The following is an 18,829-nucleotide window of genomic DNA, read 5'->3' as shown; positions in this document are numbered from 1 at the left end:
TACCTCATTAAATGACGAATTCGCTTGATGATTAGGTTTTTGCGATCACTTAACAACAATCAGAAAACAGCTGATCGTCGGGTTTCAAAATGGCTCCCCGCTGTGTTAAGGACGGATTCCTAGCATTACAGGCACCAGAAAATGGCCGCCCTATAGAGGATCTTCGCTGGATGAGCAGGTATTTTGTCCACTGGAACGCATTGAACTGTTTTCAATGCATTTCAATGGGCTTTTTTATTTCGCTTGACGACGATTTCGCTCTACAGCGATTTTGCTGGAACGGATTAATGTCGCCTGGCATGATTTTATTTAAGTAGTATTTTGGTAATAATTTGTTTAGAACTAAAAATATACACAAAGAGTCACGAAGAGTTGGACACGACTAAACGACAACAACGAAAAATATACCTAGAAAAAAGATTCAGCACCACTTTTGCTATTTGTGTGCTGTCAATTCAATTCTGACTTATGGTGACCCTTTTCAGGGTATTCCAGGTAAAGAATATACATAAGTGGCTTACACTTCCCTTCTTCTGGAGGTGTCCTAGGACAGTGCATTTGGTCCAAGGCCGCACAGGCTGCCTCATTTCGCAGGAGACATAGTGGGGAATTGAATTCCCAACCTCTGGCTCTGCAGCCAGGTAACTAAACCACTAAGCTATCCAGCCAGCTTGAGCACTACTGGTTTTAAAGCACCATACAAATGATACAATATAAAGCATCACTGAGGTAATACTGAATGTGTCCTGAGCTGTGATACATTCACCAGTGAAAGAGGTCCTTGTTCATATTAGAACTTTTAATTTTTAAAAAATGATTTTTGCTATGAACACCTACAATGCATTACTCTTCTGTTCAAATAAATAAATAAATAAATAAATAAATAAATAAATAAATAAATAAATAAATAAATAAATAAATAATCTTCATTTTTTAAAACAGGATAAAAGGCAGATGTTCTTTTTAAAAATAGAAGACATGGCAGGATTAAAAATGGCAAATGGAACTACCTCTAACTCATATAATGTGACTAAAGGATCTCTGGCAATTTCCCAGTAAATTGACTATTTGCAAGAAACGTTGATCACAGGCCATAATATTGTCTTTTGAAAGTTTCCCTAACTAGTTGCCTAGAAAACTTGAGGAAAGTTGGTTCCTTTTGCTTCCTCGTTCTTCATGAGCCACATGACTGTACATGATTTTTAAAAAAAACTACGAGGAAAAGAACGAGTGAAACATTGTTCTGTGGCTTTGTTTGCAAGATTGAGGTACTGGTTGAAATCAAAGGGATAAATTAATAAAGCATCGAAACATACCCCCACCTCTGGCCCACTACGGTCAGGAATCATGTCGTGTATGTTTCTGTAGTAACCCAGGCACAAGGTTGTACATCGGACAAGTGCTCCCATGTACAAAGACAGTATGGGAATGAGGAGAGGTTCTCTGCATTCCAAGTGACTATGGAGCAAAATGGCTACAAAAACAACCTGTGAGAGAAAGAAAAGGAAAAAAAATAAGAGGTTACAAAAACAGAATTATTTGACTTACACAGCTAAACCACTTCAGAAATAGCCATAACATTTCAAACGTAATGTATGCCTTGATTCAGAGCTGTCTGCTGCCACTGATGGCGAGACACAAGGCGTATGTGTTTAGTCCTGGAAACTGACTGTGCTTTTTTCTGGCCAATGCACAGCCTTAACAGGAGGTGGTAAAGAGGGAAACATAACAGTAACTTTCATTAAATTTATAGCACATAGAAAATGATTTTAAGAAACTGCTGATTTTGGATGATAAAAAAATACAATAGAAGTTCATAGACAAACTTCCTCTGTCTCCCTGCTCTTCAAATGCAAGTCATGAAAAAGCTAAAGTTCTAATTAGGTTGTGGTGATGCTGTGAGGAAACCAACATTTTCTCTGGAAAGATATACATTCCTTCAGCAAGACCTATGAATATAGATAACAGGCTGGCAAAAGACGCCGAGAAGATGAAAAATAAAAATAAAGAAAATTATGAGTAGACTTCCTTTGTAATTAACAAGAGAAAGAGAACTGTGGTTAGTTATTGTTATTGAAAGTGTAAGAAAAGCCTTGAGGAAATAGGGAGCAAGAATGAAGGAAGTGGTGCTATAGTCTAGTGAAAGAGAATACAACTCATCAAGCAGCAAACTGTAGTTTGAGATGTTAGAATAGATAATATAATTTTGAAAGGGGAAAAAAAACCTATACAGATATTCTGTGGAAAACAGAAAGCAGATATACCACAAAGATAATTTGGTGACAATAAACAACCAAACAAAAGGTAAAGGACAATAATAATTAGGCATGAAAATGAACTGTGATCTCTACAAAACATTTTCTTAATAAACATGCCACCATTAGCAACAACAACCAGGATGCTATCACACTGTTTTTGTAATTCTGTTTAATATCATTACGCCCATACCGCAGACAAGTGACAGAAGTGGAGAGACTCTGACTTAACCAAAGCAGTCTAGTGTGTGTTAATGGGATAAAAGCTAAACGAGGGATGCTCAAGATCCTAGCTTGAATACTTTGCAACTGATATGTGACATAAATGATACAACAAAACACCTATTTAAAAACAAGTGAGTTCTACTTGGTTATCTGAATCCTAATTTTGCTCAATGCAATGTAAGGTGCTAGAATGTAAGAGATTTTAATTTAAATCCTGTCTCAGCCACTATGCATCCATGGGCAGCCTGTTATTGTCCCTCCCGCTTCATAGGATTAGGATGAAGATAAAGAGTTGGTTATGCCCTGAGATCTTTGGAGCATGGAGGGAAGCCAGGATAAAATGGATACGGTATAATTAATACAAGGTAGACAGAGAGGCAGATAATTAATTGCATCAGAACGTAGATAAATAATTACTCTTCTCTTTATTTCTCTACTTTGGAAAATGAGTTCAAAGGCTGGAAAAAGGAAGTCGGATCCATCTTCTTTTATTGACACTGAAGGAATCATTTCTGTTAGACAGATCTCAATTTTTGTATTTACTCAAATTTATTTAACTGTGAACAGTTTTAAATTTCTCAGGAAATTTACCAGGAAATGTAAAATACCTCACTCTGGACACTTATGCAAAAGGCCTAATGCTGACAAATTCCAGCTAATACAGAAGTTCTGATGCTATCATTGTAAATGACACATTTCACAAGCCAATAAGGAACCCTGTATTTGTGAGTCAGATCTGTCATCTGCTTGCTAAACTGTCTTCACTCCAAGTGGCTATGACACGAATTGTCAATCTTAGTGAGACTAAAGGCTATTTCTCAGATGTGGTGGCAGCCTGAGGGCTGCACACTAAAGGGAAAGGGGCTAAGGAATTGCATGGACAAAGAAGCTAATCTACCTATTTTAATTTTTGTTGTGAAAGTTGCTGCACTGGATTATTGTTAAGTGAAAAACAAGTTCAGCAGAAAAAGACCCCCCCAAACCTTCTGTGTATGTTACATGCTGTCAAGTGATTTTCGACCTATGTCAAAACAGACTAGATTTTTGAGGTATGCAAGATGTTGAAGGAGTGGTTTACTACTACTATTCAGTAAACCTCCATGGCTGAGGCAGGATTTGAACCCAAGTTTCCTAAGTCCCAGTCAACCACTTCTCCACGACACCCCAAAGAAGTATACTCTCTAGTACACAAATTTGGAGAGACATGGGGGTTCTTAGTACATAGCAAAATTGCCCTCTAGTCTAGAGGACACAACTGGACACATTTTCCCCGGGTATCTATAAGTGTCTAAGAACTGTAAAAGTGCCCAGGATGGCCTAGATGTGGCCCATCAACTATGTGTTGCTCACTCCTGAATTGTAGACAAGAAGCCATGATTAGAAAAGACTATGAAGTGACAGAATGGTTTCCTATAGGCAAAAGTGTCTGACAAGGGTGCATTTATACTGTACCAGTTCAATCTATATGCACAACATATGATATGGAAAGCTGCATTGGATTCAGATAAAGAAGGAATGAAAATGGATGGAAGAAACATCAATAATCTCAGATACGCAGATGATACCATTTTATCGGCAGAAAACAAAAATTTGAAAGTGAACATGAAAGAAGAAAGTGCCAAAGCAGGGCTGGAGTTGAACATTAAGAAGTTTAAAATCACAACTACAGAAGAAGTACAATGAAGGAATTGAGACTGTTAAATATTTTGTATACCTTGGTTCAATCATCAATCCAAATGGAGACTGCAGGCAAGAAATCAGAAGGAGACTGAGACTTAGAAAGGCAGCAATGAAGGAATTTTAAAAAAAATCATCAAGTGCAAGGATGACTCACTGGAGACCAAAAGCAAGATCATACACACTATTGTATTCCCAGACACTATTTATTGGCAGGGAAAAAAAACTTATTCATTTAAAATGTGGTGCTGGAAAAGGGCTTTGTGGATACCCCAAACTGCCGGAAAGATAAAAAGTGGGTCCTAGAACAAATTAAAGCTGAACTGTCTCTGGAAACAAAAATGATGAAACTGTGGCTGTCCTACTTTGGGCACATCATGAGAATGCCAAGATTCTCTGGAAAAGACAATAATGCTTGGAAATGTTGAAGGCAGCAGGAAAAGCTGCAGACCAAATATGAGATGGATTGATTGCCTAAAGGAAATTATAGGCGTGAGTTTACAAGAGTTGAGCAGAGCTGTTGAGGACAGATCATTTTGGAGGCTGCTCATTCGTGGGGTCACCATAAGTTGGAGGTGACTCAATGGCACATAATAACAACATACCGAAACCAGTGGTACACACATTTAGATTCATTTAAGTCTTGCATATTTCCAATGTCATTGCAAGCAATAATTGGGCTGAATTATTGTAAAATATCATTGTGTTAAGGACTGTGAAAGTGCTGATTTGGTATTCCAAGAAGGTACCTTAACAGTTTTCTTCATAGAAGTGGTCTCTCTACTTTTATTAACAATCTGAATTTCGGTTCTATTAACAATCTGAAAAATCTGTTAGAGGTATTTCCATTTCCAGATTTGGCAACTTGCACTTCTGTCACATAGCTTTGACAAGGTTCCCTGAAAATAGGAGAAGGTCCCTGTATTGTGAATTTCCCTCCTAAGAAACTGTACCAACTGGCTGAGAGTGTGGGAGAGAGAAATAAACCATAAAAGGATAGCATATAACCTCCAATCAACAGATTTAATGACATCTGATTCTTTTTTTGACCTCTGTTTATTCATTCAGTCATGTTTATTCATGGTGGTATGACACGGATAGCGAGATCCACCTATTTAGCAACAATATTTTAATTAATAGCATATTAATTAAATGTGCCAACAAAACACCACTAATGCAATTAATATCTGTAACATACACTTGGCATCACCTTCTGAGCAGTAATGAAGAAAGCACAAAGTTCAGCCCCATGACTTGAGAATCACACATTTGTATATAAACTTGCTCCAATGTGGATTTCACAAGCCTCTTTTCTGCAGCACAAAGAATTCTGAAGGGTATGAATCCTTACCTGAGCAATGACATCTGAAATGGAGGCACATCCTACTAGAAAACTGTATTTGTGTTTTAGTAGAATTCCTGCATGTGTCCAAGCCTGAAGAGAGTAGAAAAGTAAAATGAATGACAGACAGGTTAACAGAAATGACTCAACTCCAGAGTGCCACTTAAAATTAATGTTTAAGTTTATATAGTTACAGTGTTTGATGAAATGGCCCTAGAGCTATATGATTTCCCTTTTTCTCTCCCATTAAGTACAAGAAAAGCAGACGTCAGACACAATTTAGTATCAAGGTGTAAAAAATGGCTTTAAAGAAAAAATGTCGTTGCCAGTGTTTTCAAACTTTCCCACTATTTTCCAATCCCAAGTCTCTGGATCTTCCTATTGTTTTTGCAGGAAAAATGGGAGAGGTAAGTCAACAACACGTGTAAGGCAGGCAAAGAAACAGCCTGCAATGTAAGAGGGTAGGCCACAAATATGACGGTGACCAAATGAACTGGGGATATAGGTATTAAATATTATGAATGTCTGGGAAATCCTTGTTCAACTGACTTTTGTTTGGAAATAAACTGAATCATCAACCTGACAGGCAAAAGAAACAGAGTTGGATCCCCCTTGCAGAATCCTGAGAAAGGGGAGACGCTGGAAAGTCCACTGGGAACTTTCAAATAAAGTGTATTTAAAAAGCTAGGGTTCTCTTCATCTGCACATGAAGAAGGTTGACACACTCCAGCCTGCAGGGGAAGACAGGAGGCATAGGGGGAAAAAAGGTGCAAACTAGAGACCTAGATGGAAATGGACGATTATAATTATGGAAAAGTTATGATAGCTTAAGGGGGACAATTAAGATTACAGAAACAGGTTAGAATAGCAAAATCTGCTACAATTAGCCTAGTCAATTGTATAAATCAGTTGGGCCTGCTATATAGATTTAGCTGCTTTGACTGCAAACCTTAGTAACTGGATGCTTGGAAGCTTAAATTTGTTTTTTTTTCCTTAACAAGAAGGTTTTTTAAAAAAGAATTTACATTTTTAAATTGAATAAGCTGTTAGGTTTTAGTGTAAATGCAGCAATAAAATGAGAAGCTGGGAAGGAAAACACGGGGAAGAGACCTGGACAGGTATAGTATTAAGGGAAATAATAATAATAATAATAATAATAATAATAATAATAATAATAATAATAATAATAATAATAATAATAATAATAATAATAATAATAATAATAATAATAATAATAATAATAATAATAATAATAATAATAATAAACAAGATTACACATAGGAGTCCATTTTGCCATTGGGGAAGCACTCACAAAGGTGACCCTACATGTAAGACTAGCAGAATCCCAAACAAATTTGTATACAAATTTGTCCTTTGTATAAGGACTTTAAAAAAACCTGAATAAAATATATTGTTAACACTTCACATGTAATAATGGCTTAGGTGAAATATAAGATTTCTGAGAGGTGCAACTATGATCTGCAGTCAAAGGAAAACTCTGGCTGGTGGCCAGAAGAAAAAGAAGTTGATGAGAGATGGATGAGTGAGATGCCCTACCTGGATCCACTGCTGAGATAAAAACTAGGGGGGCAGGTGTAATGAAGGGCTTCTTAATTTCACTATACTGTATTGTCCAAGAGCAAGGACGATACACTAACTTGCAAACTCACCATGGCATCCATGAAAGGAAACGCTGCGAGATAAAGGAAGGCCTTGCGTGTTTTACTTCCCACTGAGTCGTCCACATGATGCAACTTGTTAATAATGTAGTACCCCAAATCACTGTATGCTGCAGAAATAAACAATGCAATATAATTTAAAAAACAAAAACAAATATGGAATGCTTTGTGTGCTTCAGGACAAAAAGACAGATGGCGATAATTAATACCATTAGTTTCAAGGGGTAGCGCTGGAATTTAAATTATTAATAACCAAGATAATGATACAAACAGAACTACCATAATTCTATTATGCTACATCATTTGAATGACACCAAAGTTTGCCAAACTAATACAAGTAACCTGTACCATTTCCTACTGGAATTAACTTTATAATTCAGGAGTTGGAATGTTTTTGTCACAGTTACTTGGACCACTCCCAGTCTCTCTCTCTCTCTCTTTCCCCCACAAGAAACTCAGCTTATCTCACTCAAGCTATAAGCAGCACTGTCTTTTATCCATTATCTATTTATTTACAGTGGTGCCTCGCAAGACGATATTAATTCGTTCCGTGAAAATCACTGTCTTACGAAAACAACGTCTTACGAAATGAAAAAGCCCATTGAAATGCACTGAAACCGGTTCAATGCGTTCCAATGGGCTGAAAACTCACCGTCCAGAGAAGATCCTCCATAGGGGCAGCCATTTTCGCTGCCTGTAAAGCGGGGAATCCATCCTAAAAACACAGCGGGGAGCCATTTTGCACAGCAGGTGGCCATTTTAGAACTACCGATCAGCTGTTTCTAAATCATAGTTGAGCGAAAAATCGGTTCCCGAAGCAGGGAACTGATCATCGTTAAGCAATTTTTCCCCCATAGGAATATTGCAACTTCATTGTAAAGCGGTTTCATAGTATAATAAGGCAATCATTAAGCGAGGCACCACTGTATTCATTATCCTGTCCTTCAGACAGAGAAAGTTCTCAGAGCAGATCTGCTCCCTAAATAGAAGATGCTGGTCAACTCTTACAGTTAGTTCTGCTTCTATTTTTTTTTTCCTTCCTGGTGGTCCCTCCTCAGTTCATTCTTCCCAATGGTTCTTCTCCTTCATGATGTCTTTCCTGCCTTGAGGCCTGGCCTCCTATTGTTTTGGACCACAGCTCTACCTCCAGCATACTAAAGGCAGTGAACCAACACATATTTGGCACACTCTGCCAGGGATTGCAGCCCAACAAACACTTCTTAGTCTGTAAGGTGCCACAAATTGGTTTTCCTGCAAGAGACTAATATAACTACTCACCTGGAAATTTCTGAAGCACGAGCTAATAGTTAGTACCTCATGGGTAAATGTATTTTTGAGACTCTGATATTTTACATATTATTGGTACAGAAATTAAGATAAGGTTAGATGCCAGAAGCTACACTCCCTGACCCTGCATATTTCCTCAATAATGTAACAAGTAATTTAATTTGCTCCTTTCACTTGCCTTACAATGAGTAGTGTAACAAAGTATTTTTTAAAGTACAGTGGGGTCTTGACTTGAGAACTTAATCCGTATTGGAAGGCGGTTCTCAAGTCAAAAAGTTCTCAGGTCAAATCTGCATTTCCCATAGGAATGCATTGAGAACCATTTGATCCGTATCTGCTCTTTTCTGTCCATAGAAACTAATGGGAAGCTGCTATTCCGCCTTCGACCACTAGAGGGGGATATTTTGTTTCTTTTTTTCTTAGGTCAAGAAAGGTTCAGGGAAGGCAGGGAAAAGACAGTCCAGGCAGTACCAGGCAGTCCAAAGACTGTCTCCCAATCCACTCTCTAAACGCTGGGAGGAGTGAGGAAGCAGACAGGCACCCTTTTCACTGGCCAACAGTTAACTGAAAGTTCACATTTTGCACTTTCCCTGCCTCCCACGTGGGTTTTTTTCAGTTCTTAACTCAAATCTAAGTATGTAAGTCAAGTCAATATTTTCCTATGAGAGTGGTTCTTAAGTCAAAATGTTCTTAACTCAAGCCGTTCTTAAGTCAAGACCCCACTGTACCTTGAACAGCTCTAATGTAATAAATTATTTCTCAGAGGTAATATTCCAAGCTCTGAGGGAGACAGACTTTTTCCACATAACACATGAAGAGTGGTTAATTGTAATCCATATGTAAAAAGAAAAGTACAAAGTAATATCTTCATATGTTTCCAAACTGATTAAGAGAAACACTCAGAAAACATTTGGGTAAAAATTCTTAGGCTAATATTAGGACAATGTAGGAAATGGTACACTGTTCCATCTCTGTTACAGTCTGTTTCAAGAGATACAGTATTTCTTCTATATTCCCTTCTTTCAAAACAAAACTTGATATTCAGCTCTAAATAACAAGTCTTGGCATTTTGTAGGATTTATTTTTTTTAATGAGAAATATTTAGGAAAACAAAAGATATTATAGCCTAAGAGCGGAAGGATTATGCTGAATCCAAGTGACTTTCACTATTATATCAACAAAGAAAGGTCTCCTTGAACAGGATATTAACTTTTGCTTTCAAGGATCCTATCAAGCAACTGAATATGGATCTTATATTGCCAAATCACTGCAAGAAAGTTTATGCAAAGGTTGAACTTTCCTGTCAAATATGTGTGTTCCTAGTGGCAATGCTGGAAATCAATCAATTTAGCATGTGGTATACAGATTTAAGTCTGCATGCAGATTCAAATGTCTTGAACTAACATACATTGAGGAAATGTACAGTGTTCAGAAGCACAAAACAACCTGATTAAACTTACTGTGCAATTTAAATGGCTTTAGGGCAGCATTCCTGTATACACTTATTCTTCAGTCAGCTCTATTGAACATAATAGGATTTGTTTTCAAGAGCACAGGTTTGCACTGTACAAATGTTACGGTAAAAATGTAAAATCCACTAAAATGTGAAGAGTCTGCATGTCCTTCCCTGAACTTACTGAACACCAATAGTAGATTCTACCATCCTCCAATACATGAAACACTGTCATTATGTGTAAGGGCAAGGATTAGGAAGAGGCTAGAAAGTACTGGTAAAATTGTTTTAATGATAAGTCACTGGCATTGTTCTAAGATGAGGATATTGAAGTAGACACTCTACCTGTTCTCTGCCAATGACTGGCATGCCAGCTAATATATCATTACCTGACAGCTTGTCCCAACTTAGCTCACCAGATAGCCCATATCAGTTTACTTCTTCTATAGCTTGAAAAATATCTTGCCAATATCGTTCAACAGAGTTTAATTGATACCAAAGGTGATCAAAAGCATCTCTTCCCTATGAACACCATTATCAAGTATCCAATATTATGAGGAAACATTTTCCAATTTTGATAGAGATACAGCATCACATATGTGGTATCATATATAAATCCTCTCCTAAGGGTACCTAAAATTACTGCTTAAGACATGTATGTTGCCATTCTACAATATAAATATTGGCCAAAATCCTACTGCAAAATACCGTATGCATGTAATTGTATTACATTCAATGTGCAGCCAGCTGCATGATCTGAGTGAGGGCACAAGACAGTTGGCAATATCACGTTATGTGCACAATTGCCAGCTTATGTTCTTTTTTGTTTTATTTCTTTTTTTAATACATTTTATTTTCCCAACATAAAAACTTACAAATATATAAGAAACAGCACTTTATATATATATATATACAGTGGTGCCTCACTTAGCGATTGCTCCGTTTAACGACGAAATTGCTTAGCGACTTTTCTGGAGCGTTTTTGCGCTTCGTTTAACAATGGTTCCTATGGGTGATTTTCGCTTAGCAATGGTTGGGACCATGCTTCGCATAGCAATTAAATATTGGGTCCCCTGTTTCGTTTCGCTTAACGATGGTTTAAACAGCCTCATGTTTGCTGTTTTTTAAATGTTTTCCTGTTATTTAGTTAAAGTTTACTGTTTAAAATGTTTGAAATCATAAAGTGCACTTAATAAATCCTTTGTTAACCAAAGTTGACTTTGTTCTGACTCTTTTTAAATTTAATGTTGTATTTTTTTTCCCCCACTGAGATGCATTGAATAGGTTTCAATGCATTTCAATTGGGGAACCACGTTTCGCTTAGTGATGTTTCCTATGGCGATTTTAGCTTAAGGACAGCAATTTGTTCCTATTGGAACAGATTATCCGGTTTTCAATGCATTTCAATAGGAAACCGCGTTTTGCTTAGCGATAAAATCGCTTAGCAGCGATTTTTTTGGAACAAATTAACATTGCTGCGGACCAACAGTCTCCCTGCCTGAGCTGACGGAGGTAGTCTTGGACCTGGTGTTGAGGACTCCCAGGCTGTTGGTGCTGGGGGACCTCAACATTCATGCCGAGGCTCCCTTGACTGGGGCAGCTCAGGACTTCATGGCCACCATGACAACCATGGGGCTGTCTCAATGTGTCATCAGCCCAACGCATGAGAAGGGCCATACCTTGGACCTGGTTTTCTCAATGGGACTGGAAGATGGTGGTTTGGATGTGGAGGGGTTGGTTGTGATCCCACTGTAATGGTCAGACCACTTCCTGGTCAAGTTTAGTCTATTAGCTTCTTCCCTCTGCAAGGGTGGGGGATCTATTAAGATGATCCGCCCTCGGAGACTAATGGATCCAGATGGATTCCTGAATGCTCTGGGGGATTATCCATCTGATATGGTCGGCGTTCCTGTCGAAGCTCAGGTCACCCTATGGAATAAAGAGATGACCCGGGCTGTTGACACGATTGCGCCTAAGCGCCCTCTCCCTGCTCGCCGAGCCCAGACATCCCCTTGGTATACTTCTGAACTGCGGGCGATGAAGCGAGAGGGGAGACGGCTGGAGCACAGGTGGAGGAAATCCCGCTGGGAGTCTGACCGAACACGACTTAGAGCCCAATATCGGGCCTATTTCGTGGCAATACGGCTGGCGAAACGGCAATATTTCTCCAGCCGTATTGCTTCCTCAGAATGTCATCCAGCCGAGCTGTTTCGGGTGGTCCAGGATCTTCTTCAACTGGGAAATCCGGTGGAGGTCCTGGACTGCTCATCAGCTCGCTGTGATGAGTTTGCCATCCACTTTGAGGAAAAAATCGCTCAGATTCGCAGTGGGTTGGACTCCACAGTTACTGCAGAATGAGAGGATGTGTCCAGCGCACCGTGCTTTGGTCAGGTATTAATGGATGAGTTTCAATTGTTGAGACCTGAGGATGTGGACAGGGTGCTTGGATCTGTCCGTTCTACCACAACTCCGCTCGACCCTTGCCCATCCTGGCTAATTAGAAGATCAGCCAGGGGGTTCGCACCTGGGTCCAGGAGGCCGTGAACGCCTCTTTGAGAGAGGGAGTGGTCCCTACCACCTTGAAAGAGGCGGTAATTCGACCACTCCTTAAAAAGCCAAACCTGGACCCAAGGCTGGTGGCTAACTACCGACCAGTAGCGAACCTCCCTTATTTGGGCAAAGTGTTGGAGCGGGTTGTGGCTGGGCAACTCCAGGCACTGCTGGATGAAACGGATTTTCTGGATCCATTTCAATCGGGTTTCAGGCCGGGTTTTGGTACAGAGACTGCCTTGGTCGCCCTGTATGATGACCTTTGCCGGGAGAGAGACAGGGGGAGTGTGACCCTGTTGATACTCCCAGACCTCTCAGCGGCTTTTGACATGGTGTCCTTCTGGATAGGCTGGCTGGGTTGGGAGTTGGGGGCACTGTTTTACGGTGGTTCTGCTCCTTCCTGGCTGACCGTGTCCAGAGGGTGGTGCTGGGGGACAGTTGCTCTGCCCCATGGCATTCATGTCATGAGGTTCCTCAGGGCTCGATACTGTCCCCCATGCTGTTTAACATCTACATGAGACCGCTGGGAGAGGTCATCAGGAGGTTTGGGCTGAGGAGTCAGCAATATGCTGATGACACTCAGCTCTACCTCTCGTTTTCCACCAATCCAGGTGAGGCGGTTTCTGTCCTGAACTCGTGTCTGGACCTGATAATGGAATGGATGAGGGTCAATAAATTGAAACTCAATCCAGACAAGACGGAAGTGCTGTTAGTGGGTGCTTCACCAGACAGGCTGGAGGGCCATCTCCCTGCCCTGAATGGGGTTACACTCCCCCTAAGGGACAGGGTCCACAGCTTGGGGGTGCTCCTGTACCCCAGTCTAACACTGGAAGCCCAGGTGGACTCGGTGGCCAGGGGCGCCTTCCTCCAGCTGCGGAAACTATACCAGCTACGGCCCTACCTGGACGAGCGGAGTCTCATGACAGTTACACATGCACTGGTAACATCCCGTATAGATTACTGCAATGCGCTTTACATGGGGATGCCTTTGAAGACGGTCCGGCGACTGCAACTGGTCCAGAATCGAGCGGCGCAGCTGGTGAGTGGTGTGGCCGCCAGGGAACATATCAAGCCGATTCTGTATAAGTTATATTGGCAACCAGTTGCTGCCCGGGCCCAATTCAAAGTGCTTGTTTTGACATATAAAGCCCTAAACGGCTTGGGCCCTGGATACCTGAAGGACCGCCTCCTTCCATATGAGCCTACTCAGCAGTTAAGATCTAGCCAGGGGGCCCTTTTGAAAGAGCCATCCCTCAAGGAGGTAAGAGGGACGGCTTGTAGACAAAGGGCCTTCTCGGCAGCTGCCCCCAGACTATGGAATGCCCTCCCGACTGAGATTCGTCTGGCGCCGACACTGATGACATTTTTGCGCCAGGTCAAAACCTTCCTGTTCCAGAAGGCTTTTAACTGAAATAATATTAGCTGTGGGTCTAATGGCAATTTTATATATATTTTAATTGTATTTCAATTGTTACATATCTTTATTGTATTTTAAATGCTGTAAGCCGCCTAGAGACCTTTGGGTAGTGTGGGCGGCATATAAATAAATAAATAAATAAATAAATAAATAAATAAATAAATAAATAAATAAATAAATAAATAAACAAACATCGCTAAGCGAGGCACCACTGTGTGTGTGTGCGTGCGCTCACACACACACACACACACAGAGTGGTGCCTCGCTTAACGGGCGCCCCCTTTAACAACAAATCCACATAGCGATGAAGATTTTGCGATCGCTTTTGCGATCGCATTGTGATGTTCCCTATGGGAAAAATTGCTTTGGGATTTTTCCCCATACGCCCCATTTTCGCGCAGCTGATCAGCGGGGCTTCGGGATGATGGGGGGAAGCACTTCCCCCCCATCAACCCGAAGCCCCGCCAATCAGCTCCATGAAAATGCTGGCTTCGGGATGATGGGGGGAGCGCTTTTCCCCATCATCCTGAAGCCCCGCCGATCCTCCCAAAGGCCCCATTTCCCCCCCAGCTGATCGGCCGGGGCTTTGGGAGGACTGCGAGGGAGCCCTCCCCTGCGGTGCTCCCAAAGCCTCGCCGAACAGCTGGGTGAAAATGCTGGCTTCGGGATGATGGGGGGAGCGCTTTCCCCCATCATCCCGAAGCCCCGCAGATCAGCTGGGCGAAAATGCCGGCGGGGGCTTTGGGAGGACGGGGGAGCGCTCCTCCACAGTCCTCCCAAAGGCCCCATTTTCCCCCAGATGATCGGCAGGGGCTTTGAGAGGACTGCGGGGGAACACTCCCGTGCGGTCCTCCCAAAGGCCCCATTTTCCCCCAGCTGATCGGTGGGGGCTTTGGGAGGACCAATGTTATCCAATTATATTTTTTTCAATATCACATGTCCAACATGTGTAGTAATAAGTTCCTTCTTGGTTTTTGCATTTCCAGCATTTATTTGAGATGTTGGAAGAAATTTCTGCAAGTCTGGATGGAGGGAGATGCCATCTATAAAACATTTTGTATAGATTTTCCTTATACAGTGGTGCCTCCCATTACGATGTTAATTCATTCCAGCGAAATCGCTGTAAAATGAAAACGTCGTAATGCGATTTTTAAAAGCCCATAGAAATGCATTAAAACCCAATTAATGCATTCCTATGGGCTTGAAACTCACCGTCCAGTGAAGATCCTCCATAGTGCGGCCATTTTCGCTGCCTGTGCAGCAAGGAATCTGTGCCAGAAAAGAGCGGGCGGCCATTTTGTTTACCCGGTGGCCATTTTGAAACCGCCGATCAGCTCACCGGAAATCATCGCTTTGCGATGATTGGTTCCCAAAGCAGGGAACCGATCATCGCAAAGCGAAATTCCACCATAGGGAACATTGTTTTGCAATCGCTTTTGCGATCGCGAAAACATCGACGTCTAGCAATTTCGTCATCAAATGGAGCTCCCGTTAAGTGAGGCACAAATGTAAGATGTTGCTAATGTTAGTTTAAGATTTTTGGTCCACATTTGTTGCGAATTCTCAAGCTCTATACTATATCCAAAAAATTTTGACCATTTTACCATTGTCTCCTTAGCCTCTTCATCTTGGGTGTCCCATTGCAATAAAAATTTATATACTTTTTGAATTTGTTATTATTCTATAGCGAGTAATATTTTATGATGTGTTGTGTATTCTCTATAAAATCCTCGCTGTTTTTTGTCCTGATTATAGATCGATTGTAATTGGGGCCACCATGAAAAAAACAGTCCTTGGCTCTCTAGTTGATCTTTTGTCTTTAATAGTCCTTCCTCATTTAAGAGCTCATTATATGTTGTTATTTTCTCAAAATTTAATAGATTTGGGTGAGTAAATGCTTCCATCAAAGAGATCCACCTAGGAGTTTCCACATATATTTTGCATTTGATTTTTTCCCCAGACTTTTAACAAAGCCTGCTTATGTTCTGACAAGACAACAGGATACTAGCCACTAACACCAAACTCCCACTGCCGCTGTTTCATTATACTATTTTTCTCATCTTTCACTTGCAGAATAGTACACAGTTACACAACCTACAGCAAGCCGGGGATCTGCAGACATTTTGAGTCGCTGCTGCATACTGATCAATCCCTTCCACTTGCAGCAGGAACAATTAAACAAACTACAGTGCTGCCTCGCTTGATGAGAATAATCCATTCCAGCGAAATCGCTGTAGAGTGAAATCCTTGTCAAGTGAAATAAAAAAGCCCATTCCAACGGGCTAAACACCTCAGCATCCAGCGAATATTCTCCATAGGGCGGCCATTTTCCGATGCCTGTGCAGTGAAAAATCCGTCCTAAAGCACAGCAGGAAGCCATTTTACACAGTGGGTGGCCATTGTGAAACCCAACGATCAGCTGTTTTGATCGTCGTAATGTGAAGAATCCGTTCCCTAAGCAGGGAACCGATTGTCGGGAAGCAAATTTTGCCCATTAAAACACTGTTTTGCAATCACAAAAGCGATTGCAAAAACCTCATCGTCAAGCAGATTTGTCATTTAACGAGGTAATCGTTAAGCGAGGCACCACTGTACACAGCTTCAATCGGCAATTCCTCTTTTGTGTTGAATGTGTCTTCCCAAAAGACCCAAGAAAGAGACCAGAAGCAAACCATGGATTCTTCCTTTGGCTTGGGGAGAGAGAACAAACCAAAGAAAGGGAGGGGAGTGCTGCCAGACAAGGCAATAGATTTATGTGACTTGTTTAGCAGCTTTGTGGTTTGTTTAGCTACTCCTGCTACAAATGGGAGCAACGGAACCACATGCTTGTCCCTCATAGCTGGTTTTTTTTTTTTGCCTAGATCCTTGCTTTCTCCCGATGTGGTAATGCTTCTGTTCCATCCCACCATTATGCCAATGCCACAAGTTGTGATGCACAATAACACTGTTTAGTTTTTCAGCAAGTGTTTGTGAGTCCATGTAAAGAGTCAACCCCCACCCACCAACCGAGACATTTCACATAAAAGCAACATGAGGAATAGAATATGTGGGGGAGGGGAACATCTTTGTCTCAAATTATTCATGTGTCTTAAAGAATGGAAGACAATAATCAAAATATTCAAGGAAGGGAAGTCTGTATTACCTGCTATTCTGGCAAGTGACTAAAAGTCTGGCTAATTTGGCTTCTGTAGGTAGACTGGACTTGGATTGCACAGTTAAGTCCCGTGCTGTTTTAATGCCTGTTTTTGTTTACCACTAACAAGTTTCATCTTTCTAACCTTCCTGTTATGGAATTCTAGCCTATTCTGACCTTTCTGTTTTGCCTCTGCTCATAAATTGTTCATTACTGGTGGATTAAGGCTGCGGGGAGAGGGGATAATTTAGTTTGACAAGTTCTCAGCCTTCTGAATTATCAGCTGCTTACCCTACACAGCTGCCAATCTGTCACTGAGTTCTTTGATAGTTCTGCTGCTGCAATCTTGATTATATGATTGAACAATGCAGCACAGGCCAGGTGGAAGCCTGGAAACCATATAATGAGCAGTGTGTTATATGTCTGGTGAGGACCTGATAGTGTCATCAGTCAACAAACACTGTTTTAATCATATTGTAAAAGCCTAGCCAGAGAAGCTAGTCAACAAGACCTTCCCAGTTCCTTCAAACTTTGCAGGTGAAAATCCTACTTTTTTCCCCAACAATGTTGCTGTAATTTGCAGTAATATAATTACAAAAGCTGAAATGGCTAATTGAAGCTAATTAACAAGCTGCCAGTTGCACAAATAGCATATTTTCAATTAGCCTCTGCAACTTCCACAATACCATAAGTTTACGCAGAAGAAAACAAGATAACTTTGGCCACACTGAAAATGTGCATACGCAAGCAGATTTCAGAGCACCCAGGAGAAATGAGCCAACCAGCTACACAAACACAAATACAATTTCAGTGGAAAGTGGAAAGCAGAAAGGAGACTTACCTATCAAGGTATGAAACACAGCAGCTATAGCACCAGCCACAACCATACACAAAACTGCTTTGGTTCTGTCTCTTTTACTGTTAACAAACACCAGCCCCACATTCTTGAAGTCACTCATTGGACCTGTGAAAAACTTCATGAGAGAGTATGCCAACCCATAGCTGGCTAGCATTTCCACAGCATCTTCCTTTACAGCTGCGATACCTCTATTCAAGGCCTAAAGTGATGAAAGAGAGAGAGAAATTGACATTAATATATGACAAATGTTTATCCATGTCCATTTTGCTATACAACGGTAACAGAGTGTTCTTAACTGTAACATATAGCGAAAGTCATTACAACATAGAGCTAATTTAATGGAGTTGTCACATAGATCTGGGGTCAACATTAAGGGAATAACAAGACCAAGCGTATAAAGAACGACTTAAATGCTTTCAACATGGCTCAGAATGTATTATTATATACACGTACACAACAGAGGTGAAAAAATGGGTGACACCTAAATTCTAATTCCTTGCTCACAGAGGGGGAACTTGTAGCCCTCTAGATGTTGCTGGACTTGAAACCCATCGTTCTTCTCCAATGAAAAATGGTGGGTGCCATTTTCCATGCCATTATTTTAAGTGCACAAGGAAGAAGAAAGTGTCAATGTTGTGTGTAGGCACTATGAGAAACCCCCAAAATGCTGATAAATATTAATTGGATAAAGCAAAGAACTGCACAAAGTTTAAATTGCTTTGTATATGTTTGGAGGCCTGAAAAACTGTGTCCTTCCAAATATGACTTTTCACATATAACCTCTCTGCCTCATTCAAGTAATTTTTTGGGGAGGGGAGGGATTTCCAGATGTTGCCTTCTTTCTTTTGTTGCCATATTTCCCCCACTATTATTTATTTATTTATTTATTTATTTATTTATTTATTTATTTATTTGATTTATACCCCGCCTATCTGGTCTACTCGACCACTCT

The 18,829-nt window shown here is 40.8% G+C and overlaps 1 protein-coding gene across 1 annotated transcript in view; it reads right to left on the bottom strand.

The window, feature by feature from the left end:
• Nucleotides 1–18,829, bottom strand: part of ANKH (ANKH inorganic pyrophosphate transport regulator) — a 108,026-nt gene that overhangs the window by 23,365 nt on the left and 65,832 nt on the right. Inside the window, exons 2-5 of the mRNA XM_020781283.3 lie at nucleotides 17,860–18,076; nucleotides 7,170–7,288; nucleotides 5,509–5,592; nucleotides 1,317–1,487 (exon numbers count right to left, since the gene is read on the bottom strand). Coding sequence (XP_020636942.2) covers nucleotides 1,317–1,487; nucleotides 5,509–5,592; nucleotides 7,170–7,288; nucleotides 17,860–18,076 — 591 coding nt within the window. The remainder of the gene's footprint in view (nucleotides 1–1,316; nucleotides 1,488–5,508; nucleotides 5,593–7,169; nucleotides 7,289–17,859; nucleotides 18,077–18,829) is intronic.

The sequence above is a fragment of the Pogona vitticeps genome, chromosome 4 (assembly GCF_051106095.1).
Source record: "Pogona vitticeps strain Pit_001003342236 chromosome 4, PviZW2.1, whole genome shotgun sequence".
Lineage (NCBI taxonomy): Eukaryota > Metazoa > Chordata > Lepidosauria > Squamata > Agamidae > Pogona > Pogona vitticeps.
The sequence above is the reverse complement of the archived record's forward strand: the minus strand, read 5'-3'. Positions and strand labels throughout refer to the sequence as shown.